The sequence below is a fragment of the Haliotis rufescens genome, unplaced genomic scaffold (genome assembly GCF_023055435.1).
Source record: "Haliotis rufescens isolate VD_foot unplaced genomic scaffold, xgHalRufe1.0.p SCAF_6, whole genome shotgun sequence".
Taxonomy (NCBI): domain Eukaryota; kingdom Metazoa; phylum Mollusca; class Gastropoda; order Lepetellida; family Haliotidae; genus Haliotis; species Haliotis rufescens.
Window position 1 is genome coordinate 43,632,388 of NW_025964334.1, and position 16,293 is coordinate 43,648,680.

The 16,293-nt window shown below is 42.0% G+C and overlaps 2 protein-coding genes across 3 annotated transcripts; both read left to right on the top strand.

The window, feature by feature from the left end:
• Nucleotides 1-329: 329 nt before the first annotated feature.
• On the top strand, nucleotides 330-2,591 carry LOC125374844 (uncharacterized protein KIAA1958-like). Its single transcript, XM_048386515.1, has 3 exons — nucleotides 330-685; nucleotides 1,359-1,623; nucleotides 2,149-2,591. Exons 1-3 carry the CDS (start codon nucleotides 330-332, stop codon nucleotides 2,371-2,373), a joined length of 846 nt encoding a protein of 281 aa, XP_048242472.1. The 3' UTR covers nucleotides 2,374-2,591.
• Nucleotides 2,592-3,789: 1,198 nt separating this feature from the next.
• Nucleotides 3,790-16,064, top strand: LOC124114613 (group 3 secretory phospholipase A2-like). 2 transcript variants are annotated; one of them, XM_046475281.2, is made up of 5 exons: nucleotides 3,790-4,143; nucleotides 9,210-9,299; nucleotides 9,604-9,682; nucleotides 10,857-11,038; nucleotides 15,659-16,064. In XM_046475281.2, the coding sequence occupies exons 1-5, from the start codon at nucleotides 3,913-3,915 to the stop codon at nucleotides 15,674-15,676; spliced, it is 600 nt and encodes a 199-aa protein (XP_046331237.1). In that variant the 5' UTR covers nucleotides 3,790-3,912; the 3' UTR covers nucleotides 15,677-16,064. The 2 variants fall into 2 exon arrangements, with proteins under 2 accessions (XP_046331237.1, XP_046331236.1); XM_046475280.2 differs by having other exon boundaries at nucleotides 3,798-4,143; nucleotides 10,857-10,970.
• The last annotated feature ends 229 nt before the right edge of the window (nucleotides 16,065-16,293 follow it).

The following is a 16,293-nucleotide window of genomic DNA, read 5'->3' on the forward strand; positions in this document are numbered from 1 at the left end:
CGGCATACTCATCGAATACTGAAAACAAGAGTATGTGGGCAGTTCGCTTGTTTCAAGGGTGGGTGAAGGAACGACGTAAGAGGGGCAGAACAGAGGACATGGTATTGAACCCTGACATTGTGTCACTGTCTCAGGAGGAAAGGGAGTTAAATAAAACATTGATGTATTTTATGATTGAGGTCAGAAATCAGAAGGGCGAGGAATATCGCGGAAATACTCTTTATGAAATTGTCTCATCCCTACAATATTATATCAGAAGAAACGGCAGTCAACTGAATTTTTTCGAATCTCCGATGTTTCAAGGATTAAGGTCCGTGCTAGATGCGAGAATGAAATATTTGGCAAGACAGGGAATCGGGATACAGAAAAGGCAGGCTGAAGTGATCAGTGTCGACCAGGAAGACATGTTGTGGGAGAAGGGGATGCTGGGGGAGGGTACCCCCCAACAGCTATTAGATACAATGGTGTATTTAATTGGCCTCAATTGTGCTCTGAGGGCTGGTGATGAGCACCGATATCTTAGAACGGGCCCGAATTCACAGTTCGAAATAACAGTAGGTGCTGATGGGTTGAAAGGTCTAAAATACATGGAAGATGTGTCCAAAACAAACAGAGGTGGCTTAAAACATCGACAGTGTGAACGAAAATGCGTCAAAGTGGGCCAGAACTTGGAACGTCCAGAGAGGTGCCTTGTTCGGCTTTATGAAAAGTACATGTGACTCAGGTAAGTTATCAATGAATTTGACAGTATATCAGTGATATCAGTGAAGTAATTTTTAAGAGTATATTGGCAAGTTGATTTAACTGTCTTGGAATTTTCAACTCAAGTGTTCATAACACGTCACCTATTATTATGACTTCATTACAATTTAGTGACGCAATTTCCGGGGTAGAATAGGTCCTCGGTATACCCTGGCTGTCCTAAAAGGCGACATAATAGGAGTGGGGGAAGTGGTCATGTAATGTGTTCTGGTTGTTGTCGAGCCTTCGTAGATCGTTGCTCATGCCGTCAGCCACTAGCTGTCTGGTCCAGAACTGCTCTATATTTTTTCCCCATTTATATTTATTAATAGGCCGCCGCGATATAACTGAAATATTGCTGAAAGAGGCATGACCAACCAATTATATTTGATCCCAATGGTGTACACGTGACTTAACAAAGTTGAAGCAATACATATTTCAGCCATCGATGGTAAACGTGAACAATATTTCACTATGATGTCATACTATATTGGGACGTCATTAAGTTTAATGACGTTAACAAAATGAACTTCACGCCCCTGTGCGCGGGACATTGTCATTACTGACTTTTACTTGATCGTGTATATATACATTATTTTTTTTAATGTTATTTTCAGACCTAAAGACGGAAAATGCAACGCATTTTACTTGAGGCCCTTGAAATTTGTGAGAGAAAATACATGGTATGCTGACATTCCGATTGGATTACATCCTTTAAGAGGCACTATCGGAAGACTGTGTAAAGTGGCAGGTTTTAGTGGTTTTTATTCCAACCACTCCTTGAGGGCCACCACTGCAACACGTCTGTATGACTCTGGCCTAGACGAACAGCTTATCGCTGAGAGGACAGGGCACAAGTCTGTGGCAATACGAAGCTACAAGGTATGTTTTTTTTTATACATTTGCGCTGGTTTGTATTATATGCTTGTCCGCAAAATACTACTAATGTTACTAATACGCTCTCAAGTTATCGAACGGAAAGCTCAGTTGTTTTGGGGTCACTTTGAAAATGAAAACTTTTTCGTATATGTGTGACATCTAAAACATGACAATGAAAAATCTAGTATTTAGTTTAAGTATAAGGGGGGGGGGGGGGGGGGGGGGGTGGTCGGGTAGCCTAGTGGTTAAATCAATCGCTCGTCACGCCGAAGGCCCGGGTTCGATTCCCGACATGGGTACAATGTGTGAAGCCCATTTCTGGTGTCTCCCGCCGTGATATTGCTGGAATATTGCTAAAAGCGGCGTAAAACCATACGCACTCACTCACTTAAGTATAAGGGGTGGTCGTTAATGAAAGGAAAATGTTTTGGATGGGGCCAAATATGGATGAATATCGTTTATTACACGGATTAAACAAACCAGATCATTTCCATAACTGAAATGCATTAATTTATTATGTAAACGTAGAGGACATCTGCGGAGATGGAAGCCCGTGTTGACAACATCATTCAGAGGAAATCAAGTAAACCTGCATCCCCAACTGTGTCAACAGTTATCAGATCTACGTCAACGGCATCAACTGCATCAACTTTGACCAGTACCAAAGAGACAAATGATGACACAGCTTCGAGGAATGAACGCGATCTTAAATTGGTTCTTAGGGATGGCGTTGTTTTGTCTCTAACATTCTGAGAATAAACGTTGGGTCAACAGTGACATAATCTTGTTATATTTTGTTGAAGTTAGTGAAGAGTATAGGACGCATTTCCTGTATCTTCTCCCGAGCATGTATCACAAAATAATTTTGCAAAAATCATGCTGTACTATGGGAGGGCAACCGCTCTTGTTTAACTATGGGAGGGGAACCTTTCAAGGAAGACTATGGGACGATTTAGTACCCATACTCAAACTATTGGAGTGTCAGCAAAATGACTGCGTCCACCCAACTGTCATTAAAGTTCACGTAACTTTGTTTTAATATTTGTTAGTGAAGGCATCGGGACAGTTTCTTGAAGTGGACACAGTTGCTGACATGATGTTCACCACTGTTGCAGTATGCACAAAACCCTGTCTTGGTTGTGAATACTGCAGTTGGAGGATTTCGCTTCTGTGGAGGGTGAGAAGTATCCTTTGTTGATCTGTTTGGAGTTTCAGGTTTATAGACAGCAACGGCTTGGTGTGCGATTATTTTCACAAGTGTGGTGTTTGTCTGATCTTTATCAGTACTGAGGATGTTCTTGTTGATGCAGTACTCAACGAAACTATCGCGAGTTGAAGGTGGTAACTTTCCCAGAAGGCGATCTACATGAGAGCCACATCGGAGTTCATACCCATTTTCTCCTTCAATGGATTTCAGCATTCCCATTAGAGAATGAACCGACAAGGCAGCGTTCTCGAATGTGTCACTTTCTCCAAATCTCACTGGAGCCATGTGCATAATTGCAGGCATTTTAGACTGCACAAGCTGCCGTGACTGTACATACTTGTCTCTGAGGGCTCGCATGGCACTGGTAAATGGACTCACATGATATAGATAGGTTTCTGCTAGCCTCCTTGGCGAGCCTTCTAGTCGGCCAACAACTACCTGATACTTATATTGCTCGAAAAGGTGGGGGTGCACATTGACTAGACTGCATATCGCCAATTTAAGAATGGCAAAGTCTCTTTCTTTACCGGAAGAAAATGTGGGCAATGTTGGTTCAGAAATACCATATGATGAGGTAATAATCAGTTCAGTCATATTAGGCATTGTGGGTATCATACGGGATGGATTCCTTTCTGTACTGTTACCTTGTATCTGGGTACATGTATCATTGTCGCGCATTTTAAGCCCTTTTACACATTTTTGATGGGGCGACAACACGACACATTTTGACCTTGAAAACTGTTGCGTTGTCGCATTGTCTCCCTTTCAGGTTATTCAAAGCGCGACAATGCGTCAAATGGCCAAGAGTCGCATATATTGTCGCATTTTCGAGCTTGGATTAATTTTGACACTTTTTGTAAGGGCGGCATGCGACAATGCTACAACGCGACAATGTCCCTTCTCGCATCCTATAATTTATCGTCATTACACATTCACTATCATTTCAACATTTCCCTTATGTCGGGAGTACACTGGACTATCTGGTCGTAGAGTCGGGCCAATCCGCGGCTTGGGATCACTTGTCTCATGATAACATGACACATGGAAGATCCACCTGTCTATTCTCACCAGTCGTCTGAGAGCGCATGTTGGAGAAGATGTGGAACTTTTGTATTGTCACTGTTTTAGCGTTGATGTTTTCCCTGTGTGACAGTAGACTAGAGAGTGGGCTGTTACTGCGGTACAAGGACGGAGGCCGCACTGCCCGGCTGTACTCGGACGGGAACAGCGTAGTGTATGCCTTCTTTTCACAGGCCGGTCATCTTCTTGACTGCGATATGAGGTCACTCAATGGCTCCATGATTCTTTTCCAAGAGGTATAGTTTGCAATAGTTTTAAAGCCAAAGTCGTATTTTATTATCTTTTTGAACAAATGGTGTATATATTCGAACAATCTAATCTATTGATATCTGTGTATTAATGGCGTGCATGTAGCCGATATACAGACGTTTATTAACGTTTACAAGGTTCTGGGCCGGAAGAGCGAAACCTAGCCATAATCAACTCTAAAATATCTTCGCTTTCGTGAAGCTACAGTAAGACCGGTCACGCTACAGTAAACACGGGGTATTGCTATACCGGGACTCTCGAATTACAAGAAAAACACAGAAATGCGTATACCGTAATCACCGTAATTTATTAGATGCTGAAGTATAGTATAGTTGCACAAAAGTACTTTACATTTAACAAATTTAATAACTCTAATACTTTCTTACAAGGAAACGTGAATCCCTCATAAAACAAGTGCTGACCACCTGGCACGGTATCAACTATGGTCACTCGAACTTGTGCGTTAGCCATTTTGACCATAGATAAATAAGTAGCACTCTTTATATATACCATCAAATACATACTGTATGTATTCTTAAGAAACGACTCTCCTCTAAACTCATCGATATCATAACCCATATCAACTAAGAAACTAATTGTTTGTTCAATTAAGAAACTGATCATCTCTTCTCCTGTGTTAAACATCCAACTGTATTATTACGTAACGACTCTCTCCTCTCCTCTGTTTGAACAGCACGGGCGCTAATCTAAACTACGGTAATCCTGTGTTTTATAGCAATTACTCATTTCTCGCTTTTGTAGGACAAATACCCCAACTTGGGTTTTCGCTTTACTGATACTAGGGAAAATTGGATTTTCGCTAACCAGGCACGACACCGTTTACAAAGCGTTTTTAATCCGTAACTTCACTTAACAATACGGATAAATACTAAAATTCCTAAAGTCACTTAGCAATAAACAAGCACAGTGTTCTTTGTATTGTATTCACATATTCAAAAGACAGCAGGTATCCAGGTAATTCTCGCTGTTGTTGTGTTGTTGTTGCATTAGGTGTTTAAGAGGTCGCCTTCTGCCTAGGCAATTTCGGCTGACCTGTCCCTCTTTGGGACTCCTGTGTGTGAGAAGGGTTCACATATCTATTGTGAGTTCGGTGTTCACATAATTTCTGTTTTTGCATTGATATGATTTCTATTTTCTTATATTGATATGATTTCATTTTTATCCTTGGCTGCTCTGTTTATATACGTTCGAGCAGCTGTCCATCTCTCAGAAATATAGTTAGTTTGGCCTTCGCTATTGCATCTCTTGGCTTTAGGAGATCTATGACAGATAGCGGATCTAACTGCAATTCTTATTTTAACCTAGCCCGGGCTGGGGCATGGTCTTGACATTCTTGTAACAGGTGGTCAATGGTTTCAGCCTGATTGCTAGATGAACAAACCTTGTCATAGTGCTTTTTGTGACCAAGTCTGATGCGTGAGATAGCAGTTTCAATTTTCCTTTCATTTGAGTATGAGTTTGGCTTTTGTTGGACCTTGGGTTGAATTTTGTATAGCCATCTGCCGATCTTACTTGCGTCCCATTGGGCTTGCCATCTTTTTGCTATGGAGGCTTTGATTTTGCTTTTTATCTCTAGTTTACTAAAGGGAATAGGCTGTATATCCGCTTTGTCTAGAGCTAGCTTCGCCAGTGAGTCTGCTTTTTCATTTCCATGAATATCTATGTGAGAGGGGATCCAACACAGCTCCACCTGTTGCCCTTGGTCCGATAGTTTTGTATATTCGTATAGAATATTGTTGACTGTGTTTGGCCTGGAGTTTGAGTTTCTCCCACTGATGGCCTGAAGTGCACTTAGCGAGTCTGATAGGACGACTGCCTTTGCTTCCGGGAGTTCCGGTTGGGTTTGAGTGCATGATGAATTGCCTCCAATTCAGCCGTGAATACTGACTGACCATCAGGCAAGCGAACTGAATGTGCTTGGGGTTTGGAGCTGTGGATATGGATCCCGTAACCAGCACTGTTGTTGATAGGATTCTTGGATCCATCAGTGTATAATTTGGCCCAGCTGTCCCAGGTAGTTTGAATTTTAGTGATAGCTACTGATCGTAGTAGGGTTGGGTTTTCTCTTTTAGTGACTTCTGATGTTAAAGCAGTGTCAACTTTGGGAGTTTGTAAAGTCCAGGGAGGGTGTAACCCTTTGTAGTGACTTTCTGGAGGCTTAATGTCATCGCAATTGTGACTTCGAGTGAGTACTAATATCCCAGATGGCTTTAGTGAGGGATTTTTTCGAGCGAGGGCTTCATCTCGAGCGTTTTTGTCTTGCCATATCTTTTTAACCAAAGGGTTTGATGTTCGTCCCCAGAACGATAATACTGCCTGCTCTCTTCTCGCTGGCAGTACATGGTACATTTATACACGTTCCATTCTCATGCCAGCTCTAGCAACCTATACTCACCCCCTTCTCAGCTCTAGCAACCTATACTCATCCCCTTCTCAGCTCTAGCAACCTATACTCATCCCCTTCTCAGCTCTAGCAACCTATACTCGACCCTTTTCTAAGCTCTAGCAACCTATACTCATCCCCTTCTCAGCTCTAGCAACCTATACTCATCCCCTTCTCAGCTCTAGCAACCTATACTCACCCCCTTCTCAGCTCTAGCAACCTATACTCATCCCCTTCTCAGCTCTAGCAACCTATACTCATCCCCTTCTCAGCTCTAGCAACCTATACTCATCCCCTTCTAAGCTCTAGCAACCTATACTCATCCCCTTCTCAGCTCTAGCAACCTATACTCATCCCCTTCTAAGCTCAAGCAACCCATACTCATCCCCTTCTCAGCTCTAGCAACCTATACTCGACCCTTTTCTAAGCTCTAGCAACCTATACTCATCCCCTTCTCAGCTCCAGCTACATTGTAGGCATGGGTTACTGACACAGTACAGTGGTGGTGGTGGTGGGGTCTACACTGTAGGCATGGGTTACTGACACAGTACAGTGGTGGTGGTGGGGTGTACACTGTAGGCATGGGTTACTGACGCAGTACAGTGGTGGGGTGTACACTGTAGGCATGGGTTACTGACGCAGTACAGTGGTGGTGGTGGTGGTGGTGGGGTCTACACTGTAGGCATGGGCTACTGACACAGTACAGTGGTGGTAGTGGGGTGTACACTGTAGGCATGGGTTACTGACGCAGTACAGTGGTGGTGGTGGGGTGTACACTGTAGGCATGGGTTACTGACACAGTACAGTGGTGGTGGTGGGGTGTACACTGTAGGCATGGGCTACTGACACAGTACAGTGGTGGGGTGTACACTGTAGGCATGGGCTACTGACACAGTACAGTGGTGATGGTGGGGTGTACACTGTAGGCATGGGCTACTGACACAGTACAGTGGTGGGGTGTACACTGTAGGCATGTGTTACTGACACAGTACAGTGGTGATGGTGGGGTGTACACTGTAGGCATGGGCTACTGACACAGTACAGTGGTGGGGTGTACACTGTAGGCATGGGTTACTGACACAGTACAGTGGTGGGGTGTACACTGTAGGCATGGGCTACTGACACAGTACAGTGGTGGGGTGTACACTGTAGGCATGGGATACTGACACAGTACAGTGGTGGGGTGTACACTGTAGGCATGGGTTACTGACACAGTACAGTGGTGATGGGGTGTACACTGTAGGCATGGGTTACTGACACAGTACAGTGGTGGGGTGTACACTGTAGGCATGGGTTACTGACACAGTACAGTGGTGATGGTGGGGTGTACACTGTAGGCATGGGCTACTGACACAGTACAGTGGTGGGGTGTACACTGTAGGCATGGGTTACTGACACAGTACAGTGGTGGGGTGTACACTGTAGGCATGGGCTACTGACACAGTACAGTGGTGGGGTGTACACTGTAGGCATGGGCTACTGACACAGCACAGTGGTGGTGGGGTGTACACTGTAGGCATGGGTTACTGACACAGTACAGTGGTGGTGGGGTGTACACTGTAGGCATGGGTTACTGACACAGTACAGTGGTGGGGTGTACACTGTAGGCATGGGTTACTGACACAGTACAGTGGTGGTTGTGGGGTCTACACTGTAGGCATGGGTTACTGACACAGTACAGTGGTGGGGTGTACACTGTAGGCATGGGTTACTGACACAGTACAGTGGTGGGGTGTACACTGTAGGCATGGGTTACTGACACAGTACAGTGGTGGTGGTGGGGTGTACACTGTAGGCATGGGTTACTGACACAGTACAGTGGTGATGGTGGGGTGTACACTGTAGGCATGGGCTACTGACACAGTACAGTGGTGGGGTGTACACTGTAGGCATGGGTTACTGACACAGTACAGTGGTGGGGTGTACACTGTAGGCATGGGCTACTGACACAGTACAGTGGTGGGGTGTACACTGTAGGCATGGGCTACTGACACAGCACAGTGGTGGTGGGGTGTACACTGTAGGCATGGGTTACTGACACAGTACAGTGGTGGGGTGTACACTGTAGGCATGGGCTACTGACACAGTACAGTGGTGGTGGGGTGTACACTGTAGGCATGGGTTACTGACACAGTACAGTGGTGGTGGGGTGTACACTGTAGGCATGGGTTACTGACACAGTACAGTGGTGGGGTGTACACTGTAGGCATGGGTTACTGACACAGTACAGTGGTGGTTGTGGGGTCTACACTGTAGGCATGGGTTACTGACACAGTACAGTGGTGGGGTGTACACTGTAGGCATGGGTTACTGACACAGTACAGTGGTGGGGTGTACACTGTAGGCATGGGTTACTGACACAGTACAGTGGTGGTGGTGGGGTGTACACTGTAGGCATGGGTTACTGACACAGTACAGTGGTGGTGGTGGGGTGTACACTGTAGGCATGGGTAACTGACACAGTACAGTAGTTGTGGGTGATAAACTGTAGGCATGGGTTACTGACACAGTACAGTGGTGGTGGACGGGTTTACACTGTAGGCATCGGTGACTGACACAGTACAGTGGTTGTGGGTGATAGACTGTCGGCATGGGCTACTTTACATGTGAGGGGAAGTCCCTGATACTATTTAAATCTCGCTGTCACAGGCTTTGAGCAACCGCCCGGAATCTCATCAACTTGTCACATTTGACCTGCGTCGACTGGCAAGACAATGTCGTCGATATATGCGGAAAATGGTATGCCTTCGCCGTGTATGATTGGTATTCTATTGTATAACAGATGTACTAGAAATAGAAACTTACCAAACAGTAATGAAGTTTGTATGACGGTATAACTTCACACATTTTAACATAAAAATATTGTTTGATATTATTCATTAACTTCATGTATAATATATAATATTCACCGAATAAACGCAAACCATATACTATCATAAGGTAACTAAGGAGATACATCACGATACATCTACATTAGACTCTATTGGTGTATGTGATCGTGTTCTGCAAATGTAAACAACGAGCACTGTATCTCTCCCCGCAGCTGCGGCTTAGCGACATGGACAACATGGAACATGTCCGCATCACCAAACAGAGAATCAAGCTTCACATGGGATACCCTGGTAAATTATTTAAGCCATCTTACTTTGTATGACACGTTATAGTCTTATAGTGATTCATATTTTCATCCACCAGCAAATACCATGACATGAGACACCGTGCTTCTGAAAGCTGGAATTGCCCTCGTATATGTACCTCAGATACCCTTCTGTATACTGAAGCATATTTTAGTGTTAGGTTTACGTGATATATGGCTTTTCAATTGGACGAGAGACCGGTCACATGACCGTGAATGAGGTCTTGGTGGGAATAGTAAGACCTGATGGGGGAAAGGTCAAGACGTAAGACAGGGCAAGGCCCAGAGTGTTCATTTTAGAAAGCCGTGCGGTCAATAGCGCATCATTAACTTAAGAAGGCTCTAGGACACCATTAGCGTGTCATTAAAACAAACATCGCAGCGAACATATTGTTTGAAAGCTTAGGACGCACAAGGAAAGACCGTGTTTTCAGAAAACGAACTCAGCACCTCGAATCCATGAACGATAAAGTTAGAGAATGCAAACATCAGATATATCTGTTTTCTTGTGTGAGATGAATTCAAGCCCAAATCAGCAAGATCTCACACTCGATGTGTTGATCTACGGGCATGTCTATAGTGGGAAACTTTACAATGAATGCTAATCAGTTCTGCGTGGATCTGCACACTGACACGGTTCTTGGTTCAGTCTAATGCAGTCCTAAGTCTATATGCAGCTTAATGACACCAACTTTGTACATATACTTCACAATGGGAAGTAATGGAAATCATGGATCAGTTTCACTTCACCCCAGAAAGATTGTTTTCAACTCGGCGTTGTCAGCCATGTTCAATTTCTCAAAGGGGAGATATTCTAAAGACTTCAACTAAATATGTCGTGCACACTGAAGAGAACAGTTTTGCATGTCTATAGCTTAATTTCTGAGCTTTCTAAATTCTTGTTTCTATTCCTAGGTTTAGGTGGATACGATGCCATTTTGACAGGTGACCGAAAGTAACGCGTGCGTGTTTACGTCAGGGAATTGTAGGAAATATTTAGGGGAAACCCCTAATTCAATGCCAGGTTAATGAAAACACTTACATCATTTGATACAACCGATTATGCATGTGGGACATATTAGGATATAACTCCTCCTTAGTCACGAGTCACAGGAAGGCAGGCGGAAGTCAAGATAACAAGATATTGCTACTATGTTCAGGCACACAGTCGTGTATGACCACCAACACACAAACCAACAGGACAACGAGCAGGGCTGCCAGGACTGCCGACAAATGCTGCAAGGCACTCCATAGTTGCAAGGATGTCATGCCAGGTACACTGCGCGGGAAACTATTTGGGGAAGTAACTGGACATCTAGTGGAATCAGCACCATATTCTAAAGTACTCAAAACATATTTCATCTATACAACTGATTACATATTAGATATATACAACACTTTTCTCTAGATGGTAACACTATCACGCAATATCTATAGTAAATACTCGTATATGTGTTTATATAACGATTTCTTCCAGATGGTTTACTGATATAAATATGTCATGCAATATCTCCAGTATTGTATGTTCATACCTGGGTGTCGGTACTTCCCCTGCTTCTAAATGGTGCACAGATAACACTGTCGTGCAATATCTCTAGTTATTGTTATCAATACGTGGTTGTACATACAATCCCTGCTTTTAGATGGTGCACTGATAACACTGTTGTGCAATATCTCTAGTTATTGTTATCAATACGTGGTCGTACATACAATCCCTGCTTCCAAATGGTGCACAGATAACACTGTTGTGCAATATATCTAGTGATTGTTATAAAACGTGGTTGTACATACAATCCCTACTTCTAGATGGTACACCGATAACACTGTCGTGCAATATCTCTAGTTATTGTTATCAATACGTGGTCGTACATACAATCCCTAGTTCTAGATGGTACACAGATAACACTTTCGTGCAATATCTCTAGTTATTGTTATCAATACGTGGTCGTACATACAATCACTGCTTCTAGATGGTGCACTGATAACACTGTTGTGCAATATCTCTAGTTATTGTTATCAATACGTGGTCGTACATACAATCACTGCTTCTAGATGGTGCACTGATAACACTGTTGTGCAATATCTCCAGTTATTGTTATCAATACGTGGTCGTACATACAATCACTGCTTTTAGATGGTGCACTGATAACACTGTTGTGCAATATCTCTAGTTATTGTTATCAATACGTGGTCGTACATACAATCACTGTTTCCAGATGGTGCACTGATAACACTGTCGTGCAATATCTCTAGTTATTGTTATCAATACGTGGTCGTACATACAATCACTGCTTCTAGATGGTGCACAGATTACACTGTTGTGCAATATCTCTAGTTATTGTTATCAATACGTGGTCGTACATACAATCACTGCTTCTAGATGGTGCACTGATAACACTGTTGTGCAATATCTCTAGTTATTGTTATCAATACGTGGTTGTACATACAATTCCTGCTTCCAAATGGTGCACAGATAACACTGTTGTGCAATATCTCTAGTTATTGTTATTAATACGTGACTGTACATACAATCCCTACTTCTAGATGGTGCACAGATAACACTTTTGTGCAATATCTCTAGTTATTGTTATCAATACGTGGTTGTACATACAATCCCTGCTTCTAGAAAGTGCACAGATAACACTGTCGTGCAATATCTCTAGTTATTGTTATCAATACGTGGTCGTACATACAATCACTGCTTCTAGATGGTGCACTGATAACACTGTTGTGCAATATCTCTAGTTATTGTTATCAATACGTTGTTGTACATACAATTCCTGCTTCCAAATGGTGCACAGATAACACTGTTGTGCAATATATCTAGTTATTGTTATTAATACGTGGCTGTACATACAATACCTACTTCTAGATGGTACACAGATAACACTGTCGTGCATTATCTCTTGTTATTGTTATCAATACGTGGTTGTAAATACACTCCCTACTTCTAGATGGTGCACAGATAACACTGTCGTGCAATATATCTAGTTATTGTTATCAATACGTGGTCGTACATACAATCCCTACTTCTAGATGGTACACAGATAACACTGTCGTGCAATATCTCTAGTTATTGTTATCAATACGTGGTTGTACATACAATCCCTACTTCTAGATGGTACACAGATAACACTGTCGTGCAATATATCTAGTTATTGTTATCAATACTTGGTTGTACATACAATCCCTGCTTCTACATGGTACACAGATAACACTTTTGTGCAATATCTCTAGTTATTGTTATCAATACGTGGTTGTACATATAATCTCTGCTTCTAAATGTTGCACAGATAACACTGTTGTGCAATATCTCTAGTTATTGTTATCAATACGTGGTTGTACATATAATCTCTGCTTCTAAATGTTGCACAGATAACACTGTTTTGCAATATCTCTAGTTATTGTTATTAATACGTGGTTGTACATACAATCACTGCTTCTAGATGGTGCAAGGATTACACTGTCTTGCAATATCTCTAGTTATTGTTATCAATACGTGGTCGTACATACAATCCCTACTTCTAGCTGGTACACAGATAACACTGTCGTGCAATATCTCTAGTTATTGTTTTCAATACGTGGTTGTACATACAATCTCTGCTTCTATATGGTGCACAGATAACACGGTTGTGCAATATCTCTAGTTATTGTTATCAATACGTGGTCGTACATACAATCCCTATTTCTAGATGGTGCACTGATAACATTGTCGTGCAATATCTCTAGTTATTGTTATCAATACGTGGTTGTACATACAATCCCTGCTTCTAGATGGTGCACAGATAACACTGTTGTGCAATATCTCTAGTTATTGTTATCAATACGTGGTTGTACAGACAATCCCTACTTCTAGATGGTACACAGGTAACACTGTCGTGCAATATCTCTAGTTATTGTTATCAATACGTGGTTGTACATACAATCCCTGCTTCCAAATGGTACACAGATAACACTGTTGTGCAATATCTCTAGTTATTGTTATCAATACTTGGTTGTACATATATCTCTGCTTCTAAATGTTGCACAGATAACACCGTTGTGCAATATCTCTAGTTATTGTTATCAATACGTGGTCGTACATACAATCCCTACTTCTAGATGGTGCACTGATAACATTGTCGTGCAATATCTCTAGTTATTGTTATCAATACGTGGTTGTACATACAATCCCTACTTCTAGATGGTGCACAGATAACACTGTCGTGCAATATCTCTAGTTATTGTTATCAATACATGGTTGTACATACAATCTCTGCTTCTAGATGGTACACAGATAACACTGTCGTGAAATATCTCTAGTTATTGTTAGCAATACGTGGTTGTACATACAATCCCTACTTCTAGATGGTACACAGATAACACTGTCGTGCAATATCTCTAGTTATTGTTTTCAATACGTGGTTGTACATACAATCTCTGCTTCTATATGGGGCACAGATAACACGGTTGTGCAATATCTCTAGTTATTGTTATCAATACGGGGTCGTACATACAAGCCCTACTTCTAGCTGGTGCACTGATAACATTGTCGTGCAATATCTCTAGTTATTGTTATCAATACGTGGTTGTACATACAATCCCTACTTCTAGATGGTGCACAGATAACACTGTTGTGCAATATCTTTAGTTATTGTTATCAATACTTGGTTGTACAGACTATCCCTACTTCTAGATGGTGCACAGAAAACACTGTTGTGCAATATCTCTAGTTATTGTTATCAATACGTGGTTGTACAGACAATCCCTACTTCTAGATGGTACACAGGTAACACTGTCGTGCAATATCTCTAGTTATTGTTATCAATACGTGGTTGTACATACAATCCCTGCTTCCAAATGGTACACAGATAACACTGTTGTGCAATATCTCTAGTTATTGTTATCAATACTTGGTTGTACATATATCTCTGCTTCTAAATGTTGCACAGATAACACTGTTGTGCAATATCTCTAGTTATTGTTATCAATACGTGGTCGTACATACAATCTCTACTTCTAGATGGTACACAGATAACACTGTCGTGCAATATCTCTAGTTATTGTTATCAATACGTGGTTGTACATACAATCCCTACTTCTAGATGGTACACAGATAACACTGTCGTGCAATATCTCTAGTTATTGTTATCAATACGTGGTTGTACAAACAATCCCTACTTCTAGATGGTGCACAGATAACACTGTCGTGCAATATCTCTAGTTATTGTTATCAATACATGGTTGTACATACAATCTCTGCTTCTAGATGGTGCACAGATAACACTGTCGTGCAATATCTCTAGTTATTGTTAGCAATGCGTGGTTGTACATACAATCCCTACTTCTAGATGGTACACAGATAACACTGTCGTGCAATATCTCTAGTTATTGTTTTTAATACGTGGTTGTACATACAATCTCTGCTTCTATATGGTGCACAGATAACACGGTTGTGCAATATCTCTAGTTATTGTTATCAATACGTGGTTGTACATACAATCCCTACTTCTAGATGGTGCACAGATAACACTGTTGTGCAATATCTTTAGTTATTGTTATCAATACGTCGTTGTACAGACTATCCCTTCTTCTAGATGGTGCACAGAAAACACTGTTGTGCAATATCTCTAGTTATTGTTATCAATACGTGGTTGTACATACAATCTCTGCTTCTAGATGGTGCACAGATAACACTGTCGTGAAATATCTCTAGTTATTGTATGTTCGTACCTGGGTGTCGGTACTATCCCTGCCTCTTGATGGTGCACAGATAACACTGTCGTGCAATCTCTCTAGTTAATGTTATCAATACCTAGTTGTACATACAATTCCTGCTTCCAGATGCTGTCCCTCCCTGGGTGTATGAACACCACATGTGTCCTGTAGATGTCCTTCCACTTATCATTCTCCCCACCTTCGCAGATACACAACTGCATTTTTGAAGTCTAGTAATGTATTTAATCTATTGTTTGTTTTCAAGCTTCCGGGATTTATTTAGAGACGTTCAACTTCTACCCGTGGCCGGTGTACGGATGCTCCTGTACAGAGGCTTTCCATAGTTGTTTGAGGAAGGCCAAAACTCCAATTGCTCGTGAAGTGGGCAATCTTTACTTCAATGTGTTTGGAGCACGCTGTTTCCGCGTGGAGGAGAAACGTGAATGTGAGACCTGGGATGCGTGGTACACAAAATGTACACACTACCACAATACACGACATACACATTTGCAATCTTCCAAGTTATTTGAGGACAGTTAAATACATGCACAATCTTAATTGGAATTAACGTGAAGTATCCTTTTTAACATGTGTGATACATTTTATCAGTGGAACAGTCATCATGACACTGAATGACACAAACAGATGAATAAATGTTTTCCAAAAGTGGACATTCTATTTCTGGTCTTTATTTGTGAGACTGGTTGTATTTTACTCCATCTGACCACTGCATCCATATTTGTCTGTCCAGATAAGGATGTGATAATCAGATACATGTTGTCATCAGATGCTGATGCTATAGTTCGAATCGTACAAAGGAGTCTACTTTTAGCGGATATTTCTTATGTTCATTTACATGTCATGTTCATGAGAGCAAGCATATGGTATGTCCTATTTCAT